Here is a 27,483-nt window from a genome sequence, read left to right as displayed (position 1 = left end):
GAATGTAAAGTTAGAGAGATTGAAGCGCACACGGAGGCTTTCTGGCAGTCATTCTTCCCGCGAACCATACACGACTGGAACAGAAAGGGCAGTAGAATCCATAGGTAGCAGTCATCCATTGCAGTAGTAGCCCTTGGGCGGTCTGAGCGGGGCCTGTCATCAATGGTTCCTGTCTCTCTGTATCTCCTCCATGTCTGAACAACATCGCTTTGGTTCACTGTGAGACAGCAGGACACTTCCTTTGTTGAGAGCCCTTCCTGGCACAAAGTAACAATGCAGACGTGATCGAACCATGGTATTGACCATCTGGACATGGCTGAACTACTGATAACACACACCGTGTACCTCCTTCCTGGTGGAATGACTGGAACTGATCGGCTGTCGGACACCTTCTGTCTAATAGGTACTGCTCATGCATGGTTGTTTATACCTTTGGGCCAGTTTAGTGACACAGTCAAAGGGAGTGTGTCTGTGATACAGTACCCACAGTGAACATTTATCTTCAGGAGTTCTGGGAACTGGGGTGATAACATTTTTTGATGTGTGTATATTAGTTACAATCTGAAAACAAGTACTGTGTGGGTAAGAACCACCATCCTCCTAGTGGGGTGGTGGTGATAATGTGTGATGGGGAGAGAGAGAGAGAGAGAGAGAGAGAGAGAGAGAGAGAGAAGGAGGAGACAGACAGACAGAAAGTGGGAAGGAGCAGATGGTCACAGATCGGCGGGGGGGTGGGGGGGGGGGGGGATGGAAGATTAACAGAGAGGGGAGGAGATGGATGGGGAGAGGCAGAAAGAGGAGATGGATTAATAGAAGATTTGAATAAACACATACCCAGGCATTTTGTTTAACTGTGGGTAACACCACAGGGTGCAGCTATTGAATTACTGTTAAGATTCTTAAATTTGTTAAATGGGTATGTTATACTTTGCTTGTGGAAACAATGGCACTGAGAACTGATTCATAACGGGTTCAGAAACAATACCACATGACATCAAGCCACCAAGATGTATGTTATGCATAGCAAATTGTTCCAGTATAGAAAGCTAATCATAACTGCATCATAAAGTTCTCAAATTAAGTAACAAGGCAATATGTCTGAAGTTAAGGATGGATTGACAGCATTCCAGTACAAGTGCAATGATGTGCAAAGAATTTTGCACACTTTATTAAAGAAGCCTGACAACACTCACAGAAAAGTTATTGAATTCCATGAAAGTATGCACTACAGTTGTAACAGTAAGGCATTGAATTATAAGCACGAATCATTGTTAACAGAGTTGCTTTAAAAATTTGCGTCGCAAGTATCACATGAAATGGAAACTTATTTTTATCACATTTGTGGTTTTATTGTTCTTTTCAAGCATTATTGTCTCATTCCATTAGTTAAAACTTAAAATTGTGGGATAAAAAGACAAAGAAAAAAGAAACAGTTTCAGAGTTTTCTTCATATAATAAGAGAAATAAACAGTGCTTTCTAAACTAGAAATCGACTAATATGTTATTGTAAAGGCTCTGGTTGACCCCATCTGACCACTGCAAGGAATGATTGCTGTATTGTACACCCCTTCACAGATACACCTGCCATCTGAGAACAAGAAGTGTGTTCCCTGCAACATTCTGTGCCACGTGCCATCTGAGAACAAGAAGTGTGTTCCCTGCAACATTCTGTGCCATCCTGTAACACTAATTACAATCTTGCAGCAACTGAACTGGAGAATTTTGGTCACTTGCACAGAATGCCATTAACACCATGTTGGGAATGTTGTAACTGAGTGTGTCAGTTCTGCCCAAACATCCACTGTAGCAAAAGACTTAATTCTTACTATGGTACAATAGAATGTAGCAGAATTGCACACTAGAACTACCAACAGAATAGAAATGTCACAACACAGTATGAAATACCCAATAACATTTATTAAGGGTTATGATAGAATATGATACTTAACTTTGTTACAGTTAGATGCATAGTGCCGGATGTCCTGTACCTGATGCAATGGAATCTAAGTAACTTTACTGTCTCATGGCTGTCTCTGATATTGTCACTATGACTGAATGTGGTTATAGAGACACTCTTGATCATCTCATTACTCCATAAATAGCAACTGCTAAGTCAGAATGTTGTCTTCTCAATGGAACTTCTAGGGCTTTGTTATGTAGTGTAATTGAAGGAGCTATGCTGAGCTGGCTGCAGACACAAAATTGAACTGTGTGACTGCTGGATCAGAACTGTCTGAATGTCTGTGGTGCTCATGCTTTGTGCCTACCAGCAGAAAGATTTCCTCTCTGCCAGCGAGACAGTAGCAATGTAGTTCACAGTTGACAGCACTCTCTTTGGCAACTGGCAACACTAATGTCAGATGAGTATGATTATCATATTGACGTGGTGTGGAAGCTGAATGTGAGCCAAATTTGTAAACATCATCTGGGGCTGGTGCTCAGAACTGGGTGGTGCCAGGTGACTGGTTGTGCCCCTGCGGTGGTGGCCTCTCATGGTATTTGTTGTGCACCCTTAAGTCTACTACACAACACACCAAAACACAAATGGCCACAATCAGAGTGGTGCCTTGACTGGGAAGCATGGACCATTAATGAATGGTATCACCCTGTGTTCAGCAATGAACCGCAGTTCTGCACTATAGTGGATGACCATAGTCTGTGATTATGGTGGTGACATGTGGCGAGGTCCCATTTTTCCAATAATTTGGAAAGGCATTGAGGTGCTACACCTGGTTTTATGGTGTGGGAAGCCATCGAGTATGATTGCATGTCACAGCTGGTAGTGATTGAGCGAACTCTGACAGCACAGTAGTACCTAATAGGCATCCTCATCTGTTACCTCTCATGCAACACTATCACAGTGCCATTTTCCCCTTCTGTGTGCTCCACCTTTTTGTCAGGCAGTGTATTATAATCCAGAAACTTGTGACATAACAATGGCCTCATCATGTCATGCCAATAGAAACATCCTATAGAAAATTATAAATAATTAAGTTTATACATTAATATTACACCACACAATCTACATCAAACACTAATATACATGTTACATCTTTTCCCAGAGTCATGCCTCACAGTTAATAACTGTATCAGGAATTCAGACTCGAGACAAACACCATGCTCTCATGAACTCCTATTCCAGTTACATTTTGTACCAACTTAAACATGATTGATATACTAAATTACGTACAACAATTGTTGAGACTGAATCTTTCACCCTGCAATTCATGCGTTCACTGTATTCAAACCTAGTGGTAAATTAAAATTGTATGCTGGACTGAGACTCAAATTTATCGCCTTTTATAGGCATTACTATAAATAAATGAGTAGTGATTACTTTTCCTTTTTCCTTCATTGTTCCGAAATTCTCCTCATAGATTCGCTGTGTTCTCTCTCAGGTTCTTATGACCCAGTGATTTCCTGTTCTCATTTCTGTGTGTTTTGTTTGAGTATATAATTTAATGTGAGGTTTCTGGACTGTTCTCTATTCTTTATGTCATCTGATGTGGTCCCCATTTCTTTGATACCTTCTTCTATTTCAATGATTGATTTTCTCTTCTTTTTGCTAGTGCTTTCTATCTCAAAGATTTGCCTTGTAACCCTTTTCTTACTCATCCTAGGGATATGTCCATAAATTTTCATCCTTCTTTCTCCTAATATGTTCATTATTGTCTCAGTCTGTTTATAGATCTCTCTCAACTCTCTGTTTATCCAAATTCCTTCACAGAAAACTGGTCTGAATATTTTCCTGGGAATTTTCCTTTCCTGCTTTCCAATCTTTCTTATTTTTGTTTGACCATGAATCACCATATTTCTGCAGTGTAGAGTGCTTCTGGTAGAATTATTGTGTTGTAATGTATAAGTTTTCCATTAACAGAGACAGATTTTTAATTATAATAACACTGTTTGAGCTTATATGCTTTTCCATAATTTTCAGAGTCTTTCTTATTTGGCTATTGTGTTCAGCCCTGGTGACCGGAAAGTCTCTCATAGATATTTAAAGTGTATCATTTCTTACACTTCCCTGTACCAAGTTATTATGGAGCAAGTATTTGCAGGCTTCCTTCCTATATACTGACTTTTTTCATAGGACATTTATAGGCCATTGTTACATGAGATTTCATGAAGATTCTCCACACCAAGCTTGGCTTCTTGGTTTGTTAGAATATCAAGATCATCTGTGAAATCCAGACACTTCACATTGATTCTCTGCTCTATTTTAATCTTTTGTTGGATTCTTTTTATTTCCTTTTGGCATGCATTTACACTGTTTTGCTGAATTATGTTAAATAAGATGGGGGAGGGTCCAGCTCCTTGGTGAACATCAGTGTGGATTTGAAGTGCTTATAAAATTTCTCGCATGAATTTAACTTTGGGGAATATACCTGTTAACATCTGTTGGATAATTGCCCTTGTTTTCATGTCAATTTTGCCTGTCTATCAAAACAAAAGCCTTTTTAAGTTAAAAAAGTTACCACAGTATTTCTACAGCTATTTATTTGCAAAATTGTCATTAAGCCCCACATCTGTTATATAAAAGATCACCCTTTGTAAAATGTTGCCTTATACTGTCCTATTAAAGGATATTCTTCCAGTTGACTTAACAGTGCTTTTGATAAATTTTTGCACACAAAAAGGAGAAGTAAAATTCCACTGTAATTATTCAGATTGGTTTTAATTTCTGCTTTTCGAGAGGACCAATTAATGCACATTTCCACTCTGCAGGTATTTGTTCAGTTTCCCAGATGTTTTACATAATTCCACGAGTTACTTGTGTTAAATTACTGCCATCTATTTTCCATATTTCTGCCATGATATCATCTTCTCTGAGAGACTTACTATTGTTCAAAGATTTTATTATTTCCTTCAGATCCTCAAGAGATGGTACTGTAGTTTTGAATTGGGATTGGATAAGGATTTTTTTCAAAATCTAGTTTTTCTACTGGAGACTGGCTGTTGAGAAGTGAGTGAAAGTATTTGGCTAAAATTTGACAATTATTTTTCCTGTTGGTTTCCAGTGATCCATTGAGCCTACAGAAGCACAGAATCAGTGGCTCATACTCTATTAATTTTTCTATAGAAGTTTTGTAAAAGTGTTTTTTGGTGGTTTTGATAATGTCTTGTCCAACTTCTGTAACCCAGTTCATACCACACCTTAATTTTCTCTTTATATCATGTTGGTCAAACTTTTCTGGGTCTTTCAAAATTCCTGCCATTTTTCTGAGGTTTTGTTGCTACTGGAGGTTTTCTCTGCATGCATTCTCTCTTCTATTGCCTGATGAAATGTAGTGTTCCACCAGCTGTGTTTGCTCTAGTGATTTCAGTATGTCTGCAAGTTTCTTCCACTTCATGGTGATTGATTGCCTACTTTTCTGAAGAATGTCTTTATTATTGAATTGCAAGTATTCTGGCTTAATTCTGAATGTTTTTTTTTATTTATACTTTTTCTGTTAGATTGAAATCTAATCTTTATTTGTGGGAGATTATGGTCTCACTCAAAAACTTTCTTGTTCATACATTGAGTACTTCTTTGGTATTCTTATTGGATATAGCAATCTGGTCTATTTAAAACTTGCCTAAATTGGAGTATTTAAGTTTGTTTGCTGGTTTAAGGAATTGCATGACATGATTTTAAGATGAAAATTTTTGCAGAAGTTTACTAGTCTATCACCATTTTTGTTTGTTCTCTTGTCAGCTGTTTGAACTCTTGTTTTTTTCCGAATTTTTTCTCTTGGCCGTGCTGTCCATTGAAATCTCTTAATAAAATTTTCACATTATGTTTGGGGATTTTATTTGTGGTTTCCTCCAGTACTTCCCAGAAGTCACCTGGTGCCTGTGGATATTTTCTGTTGTAGTCATTTGTGGGAACATGTGCCTTTATCAGTGTGCATGGCTTGTTTCCAGATATTACAGAAATTGTGGAGATTCTTTCTGATGTTGAGTTGAACATTATTACCAAATCTATGATGGATTTGTGCACAGCAAAAGCTGTGCTAAATTGTTTGGGTCCCTTGTTCAGTATCACTGCTCATTTTTCTTTCTAGTTATGAGAATCAAAATAATTTTTGTCAGTAAGTTGTATTTCTTAAATTGCAATGATTTTTATGTGGAATTTTTCCATTGTTTTTGTGATTTGTTTGAGGTTACCTACCTCAGAGAGAATGATCAGCTGTAGTTTCTCTCTGTTTCAGTCATAGAGATTTTGAGAAGCTCTGACTCTTCTGCACATGATGATGTTCCTGGTACCCCAGTATCCCATAATCAGGAAAATTCACTCTGTAGATTGGTGCCTGGGGCAGTGGAATTATTTACTGTTGATCCATCATTCTTATTCAAGTTGATAGTAGTTTTGTGGTGATCTTCTGTCAAAGAGTGCATGTTTATGACTCAATTGTCGAGATCAAGAAGTAACTGTAGCAACTGCACCAACTAGGTTCACAGATGCTTACCACTAACTGCTGAATTCCAGGACATGTCTTTCACATGATCCATGAAAGCCAGGCTGCCTCATCTCCCAGTTCCACTGCACTGATGATCATCTCTGTGCTCAGTTTCATATACAGGGTGTTACAAAAAGGTACGGCCAAACTTTCAGGAAACATTCCTCACACACAAAAAATGTTATGTGGACATGTGTCCGGAAATGCTTAATTTCCATGTTAGAGCTCATTTTAGTTTCATCAGTATGTACTGAACTTCCTCGATTCACCGCCAGTTGGCCCAATTGAAGGGAGGTAATGTTGACTTCGGTGCTTGTGTTGACATGCGACTCATTGCTGTACAGTACTAGCATCAAGCACATCAGTACATAGCATCAACAGGTTAGTGTTCATCACGAACGTGGTTTTGCAGTCAGTGCAATGTTTACAAAAGCGGAGTTGGCAGATGCCCATTTGATGTATGGATTAGCATGGGGCAATAGCCGTGGCATGGTATGTTTGTATCAAGACAGATTTCCAGAACGAAGGTGTCCTGACAGGAAGACATTCAAAGCAATTGATTGGCGTCGTAGGGAGCACAGAACATTCCAGCCTATGACTCGCAACTGGGGAAGACCTAGAATGACAAGGACACCTGCAATGGACGAGGCAATTCTTCGTGCAGTTGACGATAACTCTAATGTCAGCGTCAGAGAAGTTGCTGCTGTACAAGGTAACATTGACCACGTCACTGTATGGAGAGTGCTACGTGAGAACCAGTTGTTTCTGTACCATGTACAGCGTGTGCAGGCACTATCAGCAGCTGATTGGCCTCCACAGTTACACTTCTGTGAATGGTTCATCCAACAATGTGTCAATCTTCATTTCAGTGCAAATGTTCTCTTTATGGATGAGGCTTCATTCCAACATGATCAAATTGTAAATTTTCACAATCAACATGTGTGGGCTGACGAGAATCCACACGCAATTGTGCAATCACATCATCAACACAGATCTTCTGTGAACGTTTGGGCAGGCATTGTTGGTGATGTCTTGATTGGGTCCCATGTTCTTCCACCTACGCTCAATGGAGCATGTTATCATGATTTCATACGGGATACTCTAGCTATGCTGCTAGAACATGTGCCTTTACAAGTATGACACAACATGTGGTTCATGCACGATGGAGCTCCTGCACATTTCAGCCAAAGTGTTCGTACGCTTCTCAACAACAGATTCGGTGACCAATGGATTGGTAGAGGCAGACCAATTCCAAGGCCTCCACGCCCTCCTGACCTCAACCCTCTTGATTTTCATTTGTGGGGGCATTTGAAAGCTCTTGTCTACACAACCCCGGTACCAAATATAGAGACTCTTTGTGCTCGTATTGTGGACGGCTGTGATACAATCAGCCATTCTCCAGGGCTACATTAGCGCATGAGGGATTCCATGTGACAGAGGGTGGATGCATGTATCCTCGCTAATGGAGGACATTTTGAACATTTCCTGTAACAAAGTGTTTGAAGTCACACTGGTACATTCTGTTGCTGTGTGTTTCCATTCCATGATTAAGTGATTTGAAGAGAAGTAATAAAATGAGCTCTAACATGGAAAGTAAGCATTTCCGGGCACATGTCCACATAACATATTTTCTTTCTTTGTGTGTGAGGAATATTTCCTGAAAGTTTGGCCGTACCTTTTTGTAACACCCTGTATATAGGCACACACATTTCTTCTATCCTAATTCTTAATTGCACTATTCATCTTTATAGTTACTTCTCAATATGTCCTTGTCTCTGACACAGTACTTATCAATGTACCATCTCTGACACTTTCCTCTTTGTCCTCAAGTGCCCTCATCCTCACCACAAGAGGGTGTCTCCCATCCTGGTGTCTTCATAAGCTTCCCTAACTCATCCTTCTGTCCTCTCTGATTTAGAAAATATTAACTCCAGAAACTAGGTTGTATGTCCATTTTATTTTGTGTGTGTCTGTCGGTGATGCTATATGGGATGTTTGTTTTAACTAGGAATAAATAATATCTCCAAAAACACACATATTATATAAAAAAAGTTCCAGTGAAACATTAATGTTTTGGAAGGGGTCATCCGCCAAACCCCTTCCTCCTTCCACCTCCACACCCCCCTCCACCCCCTGTCACCAATCCCATTGGGGAGGGGTTAACATTTTATTTTCAAATGTTGACACTCCCCCCCCCCCCCCCTCATTCTTATTAAAGATTCAGATTCTATGTCAAAATATACAAGGGGTTTGCCTGAAACAATTTGTTTTCCATTGGTGGTGGATGGTGCTGTAATTGACAAAATTAGATTAGTCCAGTTATCGTAATTAAGGACCAGCATATTTAATTCTACATTACATTACGACAAAACTGTAAACTTTTTTCGTCCTGAACAGTTGATGTTTTTGTTAAAAATTTAATTTTGTTTTACATATTTGAGTGTACAGTAAAACTTTTACAGTTAGACATTTATATGTCCAGTTAATAAACCACTTTTAGTGTGAGCCAGGAACTAAAATGATGACATAAAAATTTTCTGCTCCCATTGAGTTGCTCAAGCTTGGCAGGTCCCCTTGCCTCCCACCATTATCGCAACTCATAGCAAATACTGAAACTGATGACCTTTCAATGTGATACATTTATTAATTTGTGCTTTGAATTCATGTACACAACTTATAAGCACATCTGGTGTACTGTTTGTGCAAGCATTTCTGATACTTCATGTGATGTTCTGTTGAGTAGCTGGCACTTCTGTGTACACTTTGTCCTTAAGATAACTCAACAAGAAAAAATCCAGCAGTGTAAGGCCAGATGATCTGCCAGCTACTTTACTGGCCCACCTCTGCTGATCCAGCAACCATTTAAATTGTCACCACCTTTTGTCACAGTGCAACAAGTGTCTCAACAGCCAGGGTCAATACTTCTAACATACGGGTACTGGTTTCTGTAATTATGCCTCTGTCTTGCTTCTTATTGAATGCCCCTTATATATTCAAAACTATATAACTGCCAGCTCATTAATCACAAACAAACAGCTGCATCATTAATTTAAATGAATGCAGGTAATAAATCCTCACTCTGAGCCTCTCTCTTGTTAATTCATGGCAAGTTCAAAAATGTAGTAATAGTCATGGATATTGTTGGCCAATATAACAGACAATATAGCCTTAGCCAATTTCATAATTTTCTTGTCTTATAGTGGTATACGTGACTCTGGTGAGGTTCCATAATGGACTAGCCATCTCAATACTGCTGTTCACTGACTTGTGTCCATCACTGTCCATTTGAACTTGCACCCAAGACAACAGTGCATGTTCACCTTGCTAATGGGTGAGGAGAAATAAATGCCAAAATGTCTGTTGTGAAGACTCACTTGGAACAGAAGCTTCAGTATAATACTCCAGATATTCATCCTGTGGCCCATCTCCAGAGCTTTATGATGAAAAGTAGTTGCACAGTCTGAGGTATCATTCCAATTGGACTCATTTGTGTAAATAATACAATACTTTTACAATAATCTTACTCATAATTGTAGGCATTAACTGTGTATTTCTGATAATTGGTATCTTTCATTATTTCAGTTGTATTGTTGGCCCCACCCAGTACCATGGAGGTCATGTTGTACTCCCTCCCAAAGTGAGAACCAGGGTTGGCCTCTACATCTCTTTCCTTTCTTCTGAAAATATTCATACTACAACATATTAAACTGATAGTTCTCTAATATTCACATCTGTCAACACATACATTTCTAGGATATTTCATCAGCCTCATATATCTTGCATACCACATGGAATAATTATTCATGACTGGCTCTCTCTGAAGGCTCTTGGTAATTTGAGCTAATGGCATCTACTCCTGGGGTCTTGTTTTGACTTAGTTCTTTCAGTGCTTTGACAGATTTTTCTCACATTATTGTGTATTCCATCTCACTGTCAACTAGTTCCTCTTCCTTTCCATAGTTTTGTTGAGTTTGTTTCCTTTTTATAGCCCTTCTATAAGTGGCAATCAAATGAAAATAATACAGATGGAAGGAAAGTGTATGAACTGTTTATTATTTCAAAATCCTTATAAATGTTAATACATTTATCCCCATTGTGAGACCAGATGGTCAATGCCTTCATGGAAAAATGTTTGCGGTTGCCTACAGAAACATGATTGTACTGAGGCATACACCTGTTCATCCGAAGCAAATCAACAGCCACAAATATCTTTCTTCAATTCTCCAAAAATACGGAAATCACATGGGGAGCAATCGGGTCTGTATGGAGGATGTGTAAGGACTCACAGCAAAACTTCTGCAGTGTAGTTGAAACATTCTTGGCAGTATGTGGGTCCACAAGTTGTCAAGGTTGTTTCAGTTATGCTGCATAAGTTTGCTGAGAAACCTTTGCACTTCCTCCATACAGTCCCAATCTCTGCCCTTGTAATTTCCATAAATTTGGAGATCTGAAGGAAGACATTTATGGTCGTCAACTTGCTTCAGCCAAAGACATGCATGCCCATGTACAATCATGGTTTTGTAGGCAACTGCAAACATTTTTCTGTGAAGGCGTTGACCATCATGTCTCACAGTGGGATAAAAGTATTGACAGTTATGGCACTTTCTTTCGAAATGATAAACAGTTTACTCACTTTTACCTGTTTCACTTGCTGTGTTTTTATCTTTTCCCCTTTCATCGATCAAATTCATTTTCATGGGTGTTATCCAGAGATTTTTTTTCTTTGCATAGTCTTTCTTTAAGTTTTTTCTCTCCTTCTTTCACTATTTTATATCTCAAAGCTACCCAGTTGTCATCTATTGTATTCCTTTCTCCTGTTTCTTCCAATAGTTTTCTAATGCTTGCTTTCAAAAATCTTGACTGCCTCTGGTTCTCTCAACTTATTTGCCTCCCATCTCCCTAATTTCTTGTCTTTATCCAATTTCTTCTGTCTTAGTGTGCAGTTCATAATAAATAAATTAATTATTACCAAGAGTCCATATCTGCTGCTGTAAATGTTTTTCAGCTTAAAATCTTGTTTTGAAATCTGTCTTACCATTACATAATATATCTCGAACTTTCATATGTTGCCTGGTCCCTTCCATGTACACAAGCATCTTTGAAATGTTAGTAACGATTAAACAGTGCTCTGTGAAAAACTTGATGTGACAGTTTTCCTTTAATTTATTTTTCCTAGTCCATGTACTCTTACTATTTTTCCTACTATCGAATTCCAGTCCCCCATCACAAATAAATTTTTGCCTCGCATAATGAACTGAATAATTTCTTTCACTTCACCATACAGTTTTCAATCTCTTCACCATCTACAAAGCTGGTGGGCAATTAAATTTGAATTAAAATGGTGCATGCTGACTGTGTGCTTGTCTTGGCTACAATAACCTAGCGGCAAATTGTGTTGGATGCAGTGTGGTTTAGGGGTTAGCATCAGGGACCGGCATGCTGCAGGTTGCCAGTTCAAACCTGTCCACAGTTATTTGTTATTTAGTATGTGCCATTTATGGAAGATTCTCAAAATCTCTTATGTTCGTATAGTGTGGAATGTTCTATGTTTGGATCAACAGCAACACTCTTCAACCAGGATTTCAATTCTTTTCCTGCTGTACATAGATGTCAGTAATTAATGTGCCTTCAGTGCTAAGTATTGCACTCCATTGATGTCCTTGCCCTCAGATTTGAACTCGATTGTTGTTACGACATGACACTGTTTGGTGTAGGTTCCGAGTACTTCAGAACATCTGACTTATTGCTATTTTAGAATTCATTGTCTGTGAAGGTTCAACTACACTGCAGAAGTTTTGCTGTGTGTCCTTACACATCTTCCAGACAGTCCTGGTTTCTCCCCATGTGATTTCCCTATTTTTGGAGAATTGAATAAAGATATTTGAAGCTGTTGATTTGCTTTGGATGAACAGGTATATGCCTCAGTACAATCATGTTTCTGTAGGCAACCGCAAACATTTTTCCATGAAGGCATTGACCATCTGGTCTCACAATGGGGATAAGTGTATTAACACTTATGAGGATTTTGAAATACGACATTAGCCTCCAATTAGGCAACATAAAAGCCATCACCTTCACAGACAATGAATTCTAAAACAGCAATAAGTCAGATGCACATCAGGCATCCACCAGTGTTTTCCAGAGGAACTGCTCAGGACCTGACAAAATAGCTGAAAGAATTTGACCAAGTCACCAAATGCAACAGGTGGGATGACATGATGTGTTTGACAAATGTGTACTTTCAGTTCGATGGCACAGCCCATCAGTGGTTGAACAAGAAAAAGAGAAGCTCGATAGCTGGGACTGATTCCAAGCTGTACTTAAGAAAATATTTGGTGACAATGATGACAATGAGCAGAAAGTCTGCTTAGTGGAAGAACGATTGAATAATGGAGCCTAACATCGTTGGGAAATGACACAATCCTACATGCAGAATGTTTTGTCTGTATGCCACATTGTGAATCCTACTATGACAGTAGCTGACAAAATCTCACACTTTATGAAAGTGGTCACAGAAGACATGTACCAAGCTCTTTTAGTAAAGAATGTCACAAAAGAGGAATTCATCAGTTGGTGCCAGCACATCAAGGAAATGCAACTGAAACAAGTTGGATGAAAGAAGTATGAGCAACTGCCAAGTACAGTTCCAATGGCACTTATGGAAGACTACCATGAGCTCCTATCTCCTATACACCAAGTAATGAGAGAAATTATACAGCATTTTATAGCAACCATAACTGTTGGTCCTAGTAAGCAGGATATAGCATCTATTAATGTCAGCTCCATATGTCAAGAGGTAAAAAAGAATGTTGAAGAAAGGTATGTTGATCCTTGTTGTCGATCTCCACCAGCAGTTGAATGCACCAAGAAGAATGCACTCGGCCAACTCAGCTCATGCAGGTTCAGCCAACTCTTGTGCCAAGTATAATGACCCACAAAACAACAGACATTTGGAGGACAGAGGACAATACACCGGTGTGTTTCCACTGTGGTCATGCTAGACATGTTGCATGCTACTGCAGAGAAAGAAAATGACACCACCAGATGGCAAGTATCACAACAGTTACACACACTCTAGTCAGCTGCAGATGATTGCAGTTGACATGCAGGGTGAAGCCCATGACCACACCGTGGATGAGCTCACTCCCCAGCATGCTGTAGCCAGTCCCTGTCATCATACAAAGCATAACCACCAAATTAAGGAAAATCATCAAGACTTCAAGAAATCGCATTGACATCATCATATAAGGTCAACCTATCTTGGGAGCTAGTTGATTTATGGCCTTCTCTTTCTTTAATTTTAATGGATATCATACTCTTTTAAAGATGACTATGTTGTGCAACACAAAAGTGATTGTGCTGAAAGTTGCAAATGGTAAATACATCCACCCAACAGGAACATGTATTGCAAGAATAACTATTAATAGCAGAACACAGCCCCTAAAATTTGTCATTTTAGTAGAATTTAGTCATGTTATTCTTTGACGGGCCTCTTGCATGAATTATAAGCAATCAAAGACTGAGGAAGATCAGAGATCCGTATTGACAAAGCTGTTCCAACAAGCACATGTAACAAAGATTGCTTTGGGTGGATGTTTGCTGTTGAAATGCCTCTGTTATTTCTGGGACACTTAGTACCAGTTTTACATGCAGCAGCACAATTCCATCGAATGGGAATTGATCTTCTGGGGAAGTTCCCAGATTTGACAAACAGGTATCGATGGATAATAGTCTGCAATGGCTACTTCACTACATTATCACCAAAACTGTACTGACTGCCAAAGCTCCAGAAATGGCATTGTTCCTTGTAGAAGTCTCACAGGAAGACAACAGCCTAGTACACACAGATGAATGGCCTCTCATAATGCTGTAACAAGATGTTGGCAAAAATGCTCTCAGTGTACATTGATGCCAGAGATTGGGATACAATAGTGTCCTTTGTGAAATTCTCATATAACACAGTAAATCAAGACACTACAGCCTTCAAACCATGCTTTTTACTCCACATTTGTGAGGCAAAAATGACTCTTTTTCCCCACTTTAACTGGGCAATACAAAGGATGATATTGTGAGGTACATTACCACCAGTACAAAGAGGTGAGCCAGATGGCTTTCATACAGAACCTGGAGGCCCAGGAGAAAGAGTGAGAGCCCTATAACACCAAGAGAGTGAGATCCAGCACAGGAGACTTGGTATGGATTTTTACACCTGCATGGGAGTGAGATTATTGTAAAATTTCCTGAAGCTGTATAGTATCTCTCATTGCTTATATGACATCACGTACAGGTCAAGGATTTTGATCCTTCATCAAGAAGACAAAACTAAGAGACATCATCCCTGGGCTCCTTATGAAACCCTACAACAGAGCAGTGATGGGGGCCTTCTCATTCAAGGAAACAGAAGATTCACTGAACAATCACGAATCCTCAATGGGAAGGGCCACCTTTGATGCTCATAATAGTAAAGTGGATGTGACCACCCAACTAGAATCCACCAGCACTGACATACAGAGGACTCTTTCCTACATTTAGAGCCAGGATTCTGTAATTGGCTCCAATAAGAAATTCTGAAGCAACAGATCTCTGTTTCTCCAGAAGATTGAGCAATGCCATAACGTGTGCTAGATGCAGTGTGGTGGAAGGGTTAGTGTTGTTGGCTGGCATGCTGCAGATCATGAGTTTAAACGTGACTACCAGCAATTATTTGTTATAAGGTACTTTTTTATTTTTGACTCAATCACCTTTTTTATCATAATAAAAACTGGTTGAAGCCTTTAAATGCCATCTTCAGATGCTATTGATAACATTTGATGAACAGGTTTTAATTTTTTTTAAGGAACACCAGCTAAGATTGTATCATAAAAAGTGATTAAATCAAAAATTACAAAAAATAATACCTTACAGTAAGCCAGTCATCATCTCGGCTAGCAAAATGTCATTTTTTTCAGAAATTAATTGTTATCTAGTATGTGTCATTTCTGGAAGGTTCTTGAAATCTCTTATGTTTGTAATTACTGTATATTCTTGCATATTCAGTGTTTGTATAAATAGCAAGACTTTCCATCCAGGAGTTCAGTGGCATCAATAATAAATGTGGTTTCATTGTTAAGTGTTGTACTTCACAGATGACCCTGCCTTTAGATTTGAACTCATTTGTGGTTACCACATTGCATTCACTGTGCTGTTCATATCAGCTCACCTACATTTGTATTTTCTTATTGTCTTGATAACCCTGCAGACAACTGGTCTTCCTGCTACTACACTTCACTAATGCCCATTGTATCTAACTCCAACCTAACCATTTCAGTTTTTAAACTCTACCTGGCCTCAGGAAATATAACAGCTTCAGTTGCCTCATGTTTTCAGCTTTTTAAAGTATAGCAAGGCCATGTTAGGTAATGTTACAAGGCCGTATTAATAAATCATTCAGACTGGTGTCCCTGAAACTGTTGAAATGCTGCTGCCCGTCTTCAGGAACTATATGTTAGTCTGTCCTCTCTATGGATACCCAATGAATGTGATTGTACTTACTGTATGGATATCTTCAACACTGAGGCAAGTAAGTGATGGCATCACAGCAAGGTCCATGGACCATGGGGGAAAATTTGTTAGACATGATTTTTGTATTTTGTGTGTAACAGCATTATCAATCAATATATCTGCCTATTTTTCAATCTTGAATGTAAGGTAGGGAATGGAATGCAACACTGATTTCTTATCCTTCATTACAAGTTTCAAAAAATACTTTAGAGTGTATGAGCAATGAAATAATATTTTGTTCTGTAATCAGAGACAACCTAATATTTTCAATTGACACATAATTGCATGAAACAGATGGTGAGCAGTATTTGTTTGGAGCTTCCTGGCAGATTAAAACTGTGTGTCGGACCATAACTCAATTCCGGGACCGAGGTTGAAGTCCTGGTCTGGCACACAGTTTTAATTTGCCAGGAAGTTACATATTGGTGCACAGTAGTGCAATTGCAATAGGTTTCTTCATGCTATTGTCCATAGTAACTTCTCTCAATGACATAAATGAGTTTTAAATTCCAAAAATGTACTGCAGGAAAACAATCCCTATAAACACTGTGCTGTACAATGTGCTCTGCATGAGACACAGCCACAATTGTTGTCACCTGTGCTCTCTGGCCTATCAAGCATGCACCACTGTCCTAGATCTACAGATAAATCACAAAAATCCCCAGATTTACTCCACTTACAAAGGGACACAACCTTTGGGCAGAGAGAGTAGATATGATGGGCAGTACCTGGATGTTAGTGGGAAATGATGGTGTTGAGATTATCAGGCTGAATCCATCAAAAATATCAATAGAACTGGCATATGGCTCTGGCTCATTGCAGAAATCAGCTCATGTGTGGTCAGCTATTCATCCTGAATCCCAAGGCTGCAAAACCAGTAAGTTATGTCTGCTAATAGCAAATTTTGATGACAAATTTCTTTTAATCAAACTTTGCTGTATGGAAAGAGGCAGAGTGTGTTCAGACATTAAAGGAGTTTGATGTTCTAGTCTTATTATACTTTTTCAATCTGTAAAAATAATTGATTATATTATATCTTGTCTTTCCAACAAATTATATCATTTAAATATACCTTTGTCTTTTCAGCGGAACCATTCTCTGTTTGGAAGTGTATGGTCTTCCATGCGAAGAGGACATGGAGGATTTCACAGAGCTCGTTCTCTTAAAGTAAATGCTACACAGATAAAAGTAAGTAAAATGAAAAAAATTGATTTAGTACAGATTATCTGTAAATTAAAAACAGATCATTAAGATCTCACTTTTCAAGTCTTTGGTACAAGATATAATACAGATGCATTCTTCCTAGAATGAAAATCTCAGGGAGGTGTTAGTTTATTGACCTGTAAAATGGATGCCTCTGAAGACTTCTTCTTCTTCTTCTTCTTCTTCTTCTTCTTCTTCCATTGTCTTTTTGATCATTGCTAGGTGTTCTCAACAAACATTAACATTACCCAACATCCTCTAAGTAAATTTTCAAGTTTGTGCTATTTTTTTATCACCGTCCAAACAAATGATGAATTTTTACATAATAAAATAGATACTTGTAAAAAGATGTCTCTGTAATCTATGTAGACTTCAATGAGTGAGTGTCTTGATGTATCTTTACTGACCATGTGATAGATGTTACAGAACTGACAATGTGAACGTTACACAGTGATTGCTTAGTGTCTACGTTTCACATGCTAATAACGTTCATTGACCTTTACTTAATGAACACTAAACATAGGCTTTGTACCATACAGACATCATGTACAACTGATTATCAATATTACTTATTGAAAGCTGTATGCAGACTGACTATGGCATGGCCCACAGTTCTTATTTAACCCCGTATGTAGGTATTTCTCATGCATGGTACTCTGCCTCAGTAGGAAGTTTCCTCTAGCTCCCGCTGGTGCAATTGTGCCATGGGCTTTGCTCCCACATTAAAATATTTCTTAGTTGAAATGATAATTAAATGGACACCCTAGCTGCAAAAAGGCATTGATATACTTCATTGGGGACATATTGAAAATAGGTGCCCCGACCAGGACTCGAACCCGGGATCTCCTGCTTACATGGCAGATGCTCTATTCATCTGAGCCACTGAGGGCACAGAGGATAGTGTGCCTGCAGGGACTTATCCCTTGCATGCTCCCCGTGAGATCCACATTTCCAGCATGTCCACACCACTACATTCATAGCGCGCCTAATAGATGTTTGCCCGTCATACTCATTACTCGTGGCAGATTAATCTACCAAGTCCTGTAAGAGTTCGGGCATAGCGCGTGCATTTGCACAAGAAGGTCAATGGCCAGGAAGAGATATTTTAACTATATATGACGGTAGTATCTGTTCCTGAACGAACAGTTACCGTTGATGACCATGCAGCTTTTGCTAGAATGAAATGATTATTAAATGGACACCCTAGCTGCAAAGAGGCATTGATATACTTCATTGGAGACATGTTGAAAATGTGTGCCCCGACCGGGGCTCGAACCCAGGATCTCCTGCTTACATGACAGACACTCTATCCATCTGAGCCACCGAGGGCACAGAGGATAGGGCACCTGCAGGGACTTATCCCTTGCACGCTCCCCGTGAGACCCACATTCCCAACATGTCCACACCACTACATTCGTAATGCTCACTATCCTCTGTGCCCTCAGTGGCTCAGATGGATAGAGCGTCTGCCATGTAAACAGGAGATCCCGGGTTCGAGTCCCGGTCAGGCCACACATTTTCAACATGTCCCCAATGAAGTATATCAATGCCTCTTTGCAGCTAGGGTGCTGATTTAATTATCATTTCATTCTGGCAAAAGCTGCATGTTCATCAATGGTAACTGTTCTTTCGGGAACATATACTACCGTCATATATATTTGTTAGTTGATTTTCATATAGGAGCAAAACTAAACAGGATTGGGATGAAATAGAATGTATTAAAGTAGAAACTGGAATGTCATTTTCACATAATTACATATCACTTTCTCTGTGAAATATTTTAAGACATAGTGCTGCCGAGTGAGGAACCTCACATTCTGCACACCAATAAAATGTGTCCTTAGTCTCTTTAAGGCCTCTTGTCATGCATACACCACAACTCATTGTTAATCTTGTCTTTGTTATGGTCAGTAAAAATTCTTGAAAATGCCTGATTGGAAGACGAGTGACTTCTCCTGTTTGAGGTGGACACCTAAGTGATGGCCCCTGTGGGTGGAGAGGATATGGTGAACTATTCCCCAAGATTAATCCTGAAATCAAATGTGACCCTTTCTTTTTATACAGAAAGTATGCATTGAATCATGCAACGTACAATAAATGGTGAAAAATCTCCTGATCATATTTTTCAGTCTGCTCCTGGGCATTTAATTGCTTTGCAGCTGAGTGTTGCTTCCATCCACATCTCCCATGTTCTTATTGTAATCCATGACAACACATAGCTTTTGGATTAAGTCATTCTTTGAATTTGATTCTTTAGCTGAGTCATTATAGAATGTGCTGACCATTGTAATGACCCTCTTGTTCTTCCATTTGATAAACATCTGCTTTTTTTCTATATGTTATGACATGTTTCCCGTACTTCAGGTTTTCATTTTTTATGAAATGAGGGAAATCCTTTCTGTTTTTCCATATTTTGTGGACAAGATCAGTGTTCTTCCTTGTTAGTTTGATAACCAAATCTGGTTTAGTGTATCAGTTGTTGACATATGTACAATAATCCTTTACAAGCAAATCATAAGTAAGGTTCAAAACAATTTGACAAGTGCAGGCTTTGAAAAAAAGTTAATGGTGGCCCTCAACTATGTACCTTCAGGCTCAAAGTTGAAATATTAAACGTTTTGGCTGGTTTCATTGTCTAGGGGCTTGGAAACGTAGTTGCCACATTACAAGCCAAATACTGCTGAGTCTACAGTATGCAATATGAATATACACATGAATCGAATGGTCAAAGGTTCCTATCACTCGGCAACTGCGAATTTTGAATGTAACATAGAAATTTATAAATGAAAGATTGCAATTAAATAAAATTTGCACGTACTATTTTTAATGACTTTAAATGATGAGTACAATAGCAGAAATACCTTTAAGAGTGCCGTTTATTACTGCAAAACACTTATTGGTGTCGATGGTCCAGCAATTAAATAAAATATTAGTTGAATAGCAGGGAAACAATAGATTCCTACTTCATGTAATTAGTTATAAACAACAACATAGCCTGCAAGATATTAACTTCTAAACGCATACTACGTCTTCACTGCAGAAGCCATGGAAATCTCACAAGTGCACAAGTCGGCACTACGAAATATTTCTATACTCCTGCGACCACAGGCAAACTGCTCAACACTCTCCAAGTATTTCCTGTGACTGTCCATCATGCTTTCCCACCCGATGCTCCTCCCCCACTTCCATACAGTCTCTCCATTAACTTCGGTAGTCGCCTGTTGTAGTAACAAGTGCTGTGATGGGCTAAAGCACTCCCACCATGTCTCCAAGCCAGCACACACTCACAAGCATATTGAAACACATACGAAATATAGGATTTACATTTAAATATCTTGAAATTAAATAAATATACCTACAGCTGGACGATAAACATGTTCTAACACACATTATTAAATACATAAACAAATTAAATAAACATATATCAAAGGAATAGAAACAAAAGTAGGCTAGTAGCCTAATGTCTCTGTGCTTTCTAAAACACAGTAAATATTTGACCAATTTCTTAATGAATAGTATATATCAGATATAAACAAAGACATAGATGAATAAATATATTTATAAGCATGCTGCTACCGTTTTTTCGTGTAACTGTGGCGTACTTATGGCCTGACACAATCAATAGTAATCAGCCACTTTGACCTCCAATAACTCGTGTACTATTCAAGTTACATGCCTGTAACTCATACCAATTTAGGTTCGCACTAATAGCTTTCTAAAGATACATCGATCAACAAAATTGGATGAACCATTTAGATTTTGGAAACTTGTTGCTGGGCGCTACTTGTATAATTTACAGTCAGATATTAAACTTTAAATTAATAAAGATATTGAAAATTTGATTACACCATCAGAATTGTGCAAATAACTGTAATGTACATGTTACTTCTTAAGGTTTCATGATTCCTCTGGCTATTATTAATTTCTACATGAACTGTGAAATGTCTGCCATTATGGTTTCACAAAGTCCACCATCTTTGGCACTCCCAACATACAAGTCTCCTTCATTGACACAAAGCACGGTCTTCGACACAGTGTAAACATGGAATTTCCAGCCACACCGTCTACCTGGACCATGCGTTGGGGCTACCCCTCTTGTTCCAGCTACTGTTTGGCGCCACACAGTTGCTGACAGGCCCTGGCTTCCGGAGCAGCCCGTGCGGCCATGCCAACTCTAAACTTAGAATATTTTCATGGCGCCACAACTCGCCCGTTACCTCACACAAGTTATTTTTGCTTTGGGAGAGGTGGTCAAAATATGTGTTCTTACCAGCATAAAAAATAAAAAATGTTGTAACTGATTGAGATTACATTATTTTGACTGACAAGGGGTACTATCTAGTGGACAAAACATTATAAAACCTGCCAGTCTGAAACTCATTACTCTCATTATCTACAAGCCACAGAATGCTGCGGACAAATATATCTATTACTCCCTCTGATAATAAGCAGATCATGGACAGATAACCCATCATGCGCACTTATGGGGTTTAAGATATGTATAAGAAGATTTTTACGAATTGTTTAAATACAGAGTAATTACACTGTCAATATTAGCCTAAAAGACACGAAAAATAGAGAATAAAGACACACATTAGTCCATTATTTTGTTTAAGGATAAGCTGTATTTTCAGTGGTATAAATTATTGGTTCCATTTTATTTAGTGGAATTTTTGACATGCACTTTTATCTATAGCATTTCTAATCTACTAAGAATTTTCTGGAAACTCAAATGTTCTGACTGAAGTAACTGGTCAACTAACACATCATTCTATTATAAGTATATATTTTTGGAAACAGACAAAAGTGGGGTGCAAGATAATAATCCTGGATTTTTGAAAGGATGACATTTCAAGATTCAAACATTATAGAATTATTACAATAGCAACAATTTTTAATAAGAATATTTTCTTAACTACACATATTTCTGTAAAGATGAAATATTCATTAGAGATAAGGAAAGAGACTTTTCAAATAAGGTGTGTCAACCCTAAAACAAACAGTTATCAGTGGATTACGATTTTCAAGTGTGTGTGGTTTCATGACTCATAAATTCTGAATATTTCTTTAAATAAAGTGTTTCTGCACCAATTACTTACACTCATTATCAACAGACTGTAAACTACACACCAAATAATAAAGCTTAGAAAATTACAGACCGAATTAGAATTTGGAGATTTCATGCCTAAATGCTGTATGTATTAAGTATGTAAAGTTAGAAGAAAAGGAACAAAGATGGGATTTATGTTACGAGTGGTATTATAGCATAGTAATTATGTTATTAGTGGTATTATAGCAAGTGGCACTATTCCATGTATATCTGAGGTGTGGCATCTGCTCACTAATAAACTCCAGAATGAAGTTGCAAATTGCATTAGATCTCAGCATGCTGGAAAAGAGCTCCTTTAATAGCATACTTTACAATATGGTATAGTATATGATAGCTTTCATCTAACTGATGTGTTCAACATGTTATGTGGATTTCAAAATACCTTATGATAATCGCTCACTTTGATGTACGTAATTGGAGGTAATTTTCTGTTGTGGTAACTGTAGGTGCTGGTGTTATCTGAATAATTTTTATATTAAGCTATAGGAAAACTATATTTTGTGCAAATCATAAACATATAATATGAACAGTAAAATTCCTTTTAGATGATGTAAGTAGACACCTTCTATCTACTACGCCAGTATGAAACATTACTTCCTATAAATTTTCTTTGGTGTGTGTGTGTGTGTGTGTGTGTGTGTGTGTGTGTGTGTGTGTGTGTTGTGTACACACATAACAGAAAATAGTTTCAGCTTAACAATGTGTGTACAGGTCAAATAACAGAGCCTGAGTACATTATTGTTCTGTTTTCCAGATGAACCATTTGGATGTGCCTGGCAGAAACCTGAGAAAGGTATTATCTACATTATCATTCCTTTGATATCAAACTCATTTTGTGTTTCTGTTGTAGAAGTTTAACATGTTTTAAAAGCAATTTTTAATAGTATTGCCATGCCATTGTACCTATTAAAGTATACATGATATCAGTGACAAATACTATGGAGTGATCACTTTAATCATTATTGTGAAAACTCTGCATTTACACTGAACCCAAAACAGTTGTGATTTAGAGGATATAGTTACTTGTAACTATAGAGAAAGAATGATATTGGTATTTTATTCGTCAAAAAGTATGCAGATTTGATTTGTGAATGCAAGTGAAAAGTTTTAGATATTTTCACTTAATCACATTTGCAAAATATTTCTGTAGCCATTCACTTGGCATAATAATTGATTTTGCTTAAGTATTTCTATTGCTTCTCATAATACCAGTGAATAGCAATTCCACTGTGGTCCTTTCTGTTTCATTTGAGTCCTACTATTTGTTTTCTTTGTTGTGAACTTTTCATCCCCCACCCACCCACCCACCCACACACACACACACACACACACACACACACACACACACAGTCCTCTAGATTAAATAAAACTCTAAAAGTTAGGATGTGTTAACCAGTGTTCTGTTGCAGCCAAATTGTCAGTTTCCATTATGATACAGACTTAACAATTACAGAAAGCACTGCATCTCTTTCATCCAGCAAAGTTGCAATTGTTGCATAATGATAATCACACCTTCATGATTCACATTATAACCATGATCAAGAAAATAATTTCACAGTTTCCATGTTTTAGAGATTTCTCATCAGTTACAGAATTTTCATCACTAATATCAAGGGATTTTGCCCATCACAAAGTAGTGCATTTTTGTAACTTCCAATTACTTGACTATGTGAATTTCATTCACTCAGGATTATTCCCTCTCACAGCTTTTTACAAATTCCAACATTAATTCACTGCTCAATGCACAGGTCTTCACCTGCAGGGCTTTTTTGAAATGGTGGGGGAAAAGTTCGTAGGCAGAGACACAAAAGCAATAAAATAATATTGTAGCACTATATCTTGCTCTGATTTCTAAAATGACTAGTCATTTATTTATTTATTATTGATTATTTCACACATTCCACAGATCGATAAGCACGTGTAGATGCAAAGATGTGAAATGAATCAAAACTTGTATTTTTATTACTGCATGTCATTTACAAGGCATTAATTTACCCACTACTCATTTGCCATAATTTACATACAGATTGTTTGCTATTTCCAGCAAATAACATAATTATCTAAATCTCCATCTGTTTAGATACTCCTCAAGTCACTGAATAATGCATGGTGGCAGGTACCTTGTACCACTATTAGTTATCTCTCTCCTGTTCCACTCACAAATGGATTGAGGGAGAGACGATTGTCTATATGACTCCATATGAACTCTAATTTCTCTTATCTTGTCCTCACAATACTTAAGTGAAATGTACATTGTTGATAGTAGAACCATTCTGCAGTCAGCCATAAATACTGGTGCTCTAAATTATCTCAATAGTGTTTCATGAAAAGAATGTCATCCTCCCTCTATTTTATTCTCATTTGTTTCCTTGAATCCCCATTCAGCTTCTTAAACATTTTCTTGGCACTGCTCTTTTTATATCCACTGGCCCTCACTAATAGTTGCTGTAATTTCCAAAAAAGCTAACACTTACATTAGCTTTTGTGCTATAGGAATCTTCAGAGCAAGACTATCATAAAATAAGCGAGATAGATAACAAATTTATGTGTTCATATAATGGAAAGTCATAGATAGAATAACAATGATATGGAAAGGATATATTTCTAATCACCAGAAGAGGCATTGAGTTACTGACAGGCACAATGAAAAAGGCTTTTAAAATACACTCCTGGAAATTGAAATAAGAACACCGTGAATTCATTGTCCCAGGAAGGGGAAACTTTATTGACACATTCCTGGGGTCAGATACATCACATGATCACACTGACAGAACCACAGGCACATAGACACAGGCAACAGAGCATGCACAATGTCGGCACTAGTACAGTGTATATCCACCTTTCGCAGCAATGCAGGCTGCTATTCTCCCATGGAGACGATCGTAGAGATGCTGGATGTAGTCCTGTGGAACGGCTTGCCATGCCATTTCTACCTGGCGCCTCAGTTGGACCAGCGTTCGTGCTGGACGTGCAGACCACGTGAGACGACGCTTCATCCAGTCCCAAACATGCTCAATGGGGGACAGATCCGGAGATCTTGCTGGCCAGGGTAGTTGACTTACACCTTCTATAGCACGTTGGGTGGCACGGGATACATGCGGACGTGGATTGTCCTGTTGGAACAGCAAGTTCCCTTGCCGGTCTAGGAATGGTAGAACGATGGGTTCGATGACGGTTTGGATGTACCGTGCACTATTCAGTGTCCCCTCGACGATCACCAGTGGTGTACGGCCAGTGTAGGAGATCGCTCCCCACACCATGATGCCGGGTGTTGGCCCTGTGTGCCTCGGTCGTATGCAGTCCTGATTGTGGCGCTCACCTGCACGGCGCCAAACACGCATACGACCATCATTGGCACCAAGGCAGAAGCGACTCTCATCGCTGAAGACGACACGTCTCCATTCGTCCCTCCATTCACGCCTGTCGCGACACCACTGGAGGCGGGCTGCACGATGTTGGGGCGTGAGCGGAAGACGGCCTAACGGTGTGCGGGACCATAGCCCAGCTTCATGGAGACGGTTGCGAATGGTCCTCGCCGATACCCCAGGAGCAACAGTGTCCCTAATTTTCTGGGAAGTGGCGGTGCGGTCCCCTACGGCACTGCGTAGGATCCTACGGTCTTGGCGTGCATCCGTGCGTCGCTGCGGTCCGGTCCCAGGTCGACGGGCACGTGCACCTTCCGCCGACCACTGGCGACAACATCGATGTACTGTGGAGACCTCACGCCCCACGTGTTGAGCAATTCGGCGGTACGTCCACCCGGCCTCCCGCATGCCCACTATACGCCCTCGCTCAAAGTCCGTCAACTGCACATACGGTTCACGTCCACGCTGTCACGGCATGCTACCAGTGTTAAAGACTGCGATGGAGCTCCGTATGCCATGGCAAACTGGCTGACACTGACGGCGGCGGTGCACAAATGCTGCGCAGCTAGCACCATTCGACGGCCAACACCGCGGTTCCTGGTGTGTCCGCTGTGCACTGCGTACACACACTCGCCCGCAAAGGACTTTGTCTGCAAGCTTAATACTTTAGCAGACTTTTTATAGTGCCTGTTTGTTAATCAAATTTGTGTGTTCATTATTGACAAGTCACATTGCCTTTGGCCACAACTCCAATGTCACTGCTGCTAGTGAACACCGTGACTGCGAGACAGCAATGATAACATGGTTTGCCATTCCAACTAAATTTTATATTTTAAGACAGTTATTATATTTTATAATAATAACCCCTTTTATATATCTTATAGTTGCTTTTGATAAATGTTGCAACATTGTTATTACTTTCTTTTACAATGAAAGGAAAGAAAAAAAATATTTCACATGTTATGCTTTCTGTCTTATACAACATAATAGGCATGTGTTAAATTGGTTCCACAGTTCACATTAATTCCTAGTACATTTTATTATATTTATAGATTTTATTTATGATTGTATGCCTCATACAGACTTTTTTTTTAAATGTTATATTTGAACTTTAACATGAAAATGGTGTCACACTGGAGTCTCACATCAACCATAATTTGTCTTATATAAAGTAGGCTGCCCTATCAAAAGGTTAGCGCTAGACCATGGTATTTTCTCATACACAGGAATCTGAGAGATACTATGTATCAATGTCCTTTTAATGATTATTTTTTTAATTTATTTATATGTGTGTGAAAATATGTGCTGTGTGTAAAACTGTCTCATTTCTTTCTTTCTTAAGTTGAGTGCCCTTCCCAACCTTATTTGAAGGTTTAAGCCAGAATGTATAAAAACTGAGTAATATATGAAAATAAAAATTGATCAGGGTGGAACATCGTATTAAATGGATAATATTTTTGCTTAGAACTTATATTCCATAAATGAATTTCTATGTACTCCTAGTGAATGAATTTAAATGCCGACTACCTTATCAAAAGTGTCTGAACACACCAATGTAATGTGGAATAAATTACTAAATGTCATGAGAGGTGGTCCTGCCAGTATGGAAGAAGGTGGGGAGTGTTCTGTTGTCAGCAGAGAAGCAATGACAGCAGAATGGTTTGCTCAGGAGGGCTCAGTCACTTTGAATGTGGACTCCTCATTAGATGTCACCTGAGAAACAAATCTATCATGGACATTTCAATCATTATGAAGCTCCACAAGTTGCTGTTAGTGATTTGATTGTGAAATGGAAATGTGAAGGAAAAACTCCAGCTAAACAGAG

At 38.7% G+C, this 27,483-nt stretch overlaps 1 protein-coding gene across 5 annotated transcripts in view; it reads left to right on the top strand.

Annotated features, from left to right (window-relative positions):
* The window catches only part of LOC126471447 (muscle calcium channel subunit alpha-1-like), an 876,499-nt gene that overhangs the window by 778,486 nt on the left and 70,530 nt on the right, over positions 1-27,483 (top strand). For all 5 annotated transcript variants that reach the window (XM_050099633.1, XM_050099629.1, XM_050099632.1 and 2 more), the window contains exons 36-37: positions 17,067-17,168; positions 23,048-23,086. In XM_050099633.1, coding sequence (XP_049955590.1) covers positions 17,067-17,168; positions 23,048-23,086 — 141 coding nt within the window. The remainder of the gene's footprint in view (positions 1-17,066; positions 17,169-23,047; positions 23,087-27,483) is intronic.

The sequence above is a fragment of the Schistocerca serialis genome, chromosome 3, assembly GCF_023864345.2.
Source record: "Schistocerca serialis cubense isolate TAMUIC-IGC-003099 chromosome 3, iqSchSeri2.2, whole genome shotgun sequence".
Lineage (NCBI taxonomy): Eukaryota > Metazoa > Arthropoda > Insecta > Orthoptera > Acrididae > Schistocerca > Schistocerca serialis.
Note: the sequence above shows the minus strand (reverse complement) of the source record. Positions and strands in the feature narration are given on the sequence as shown.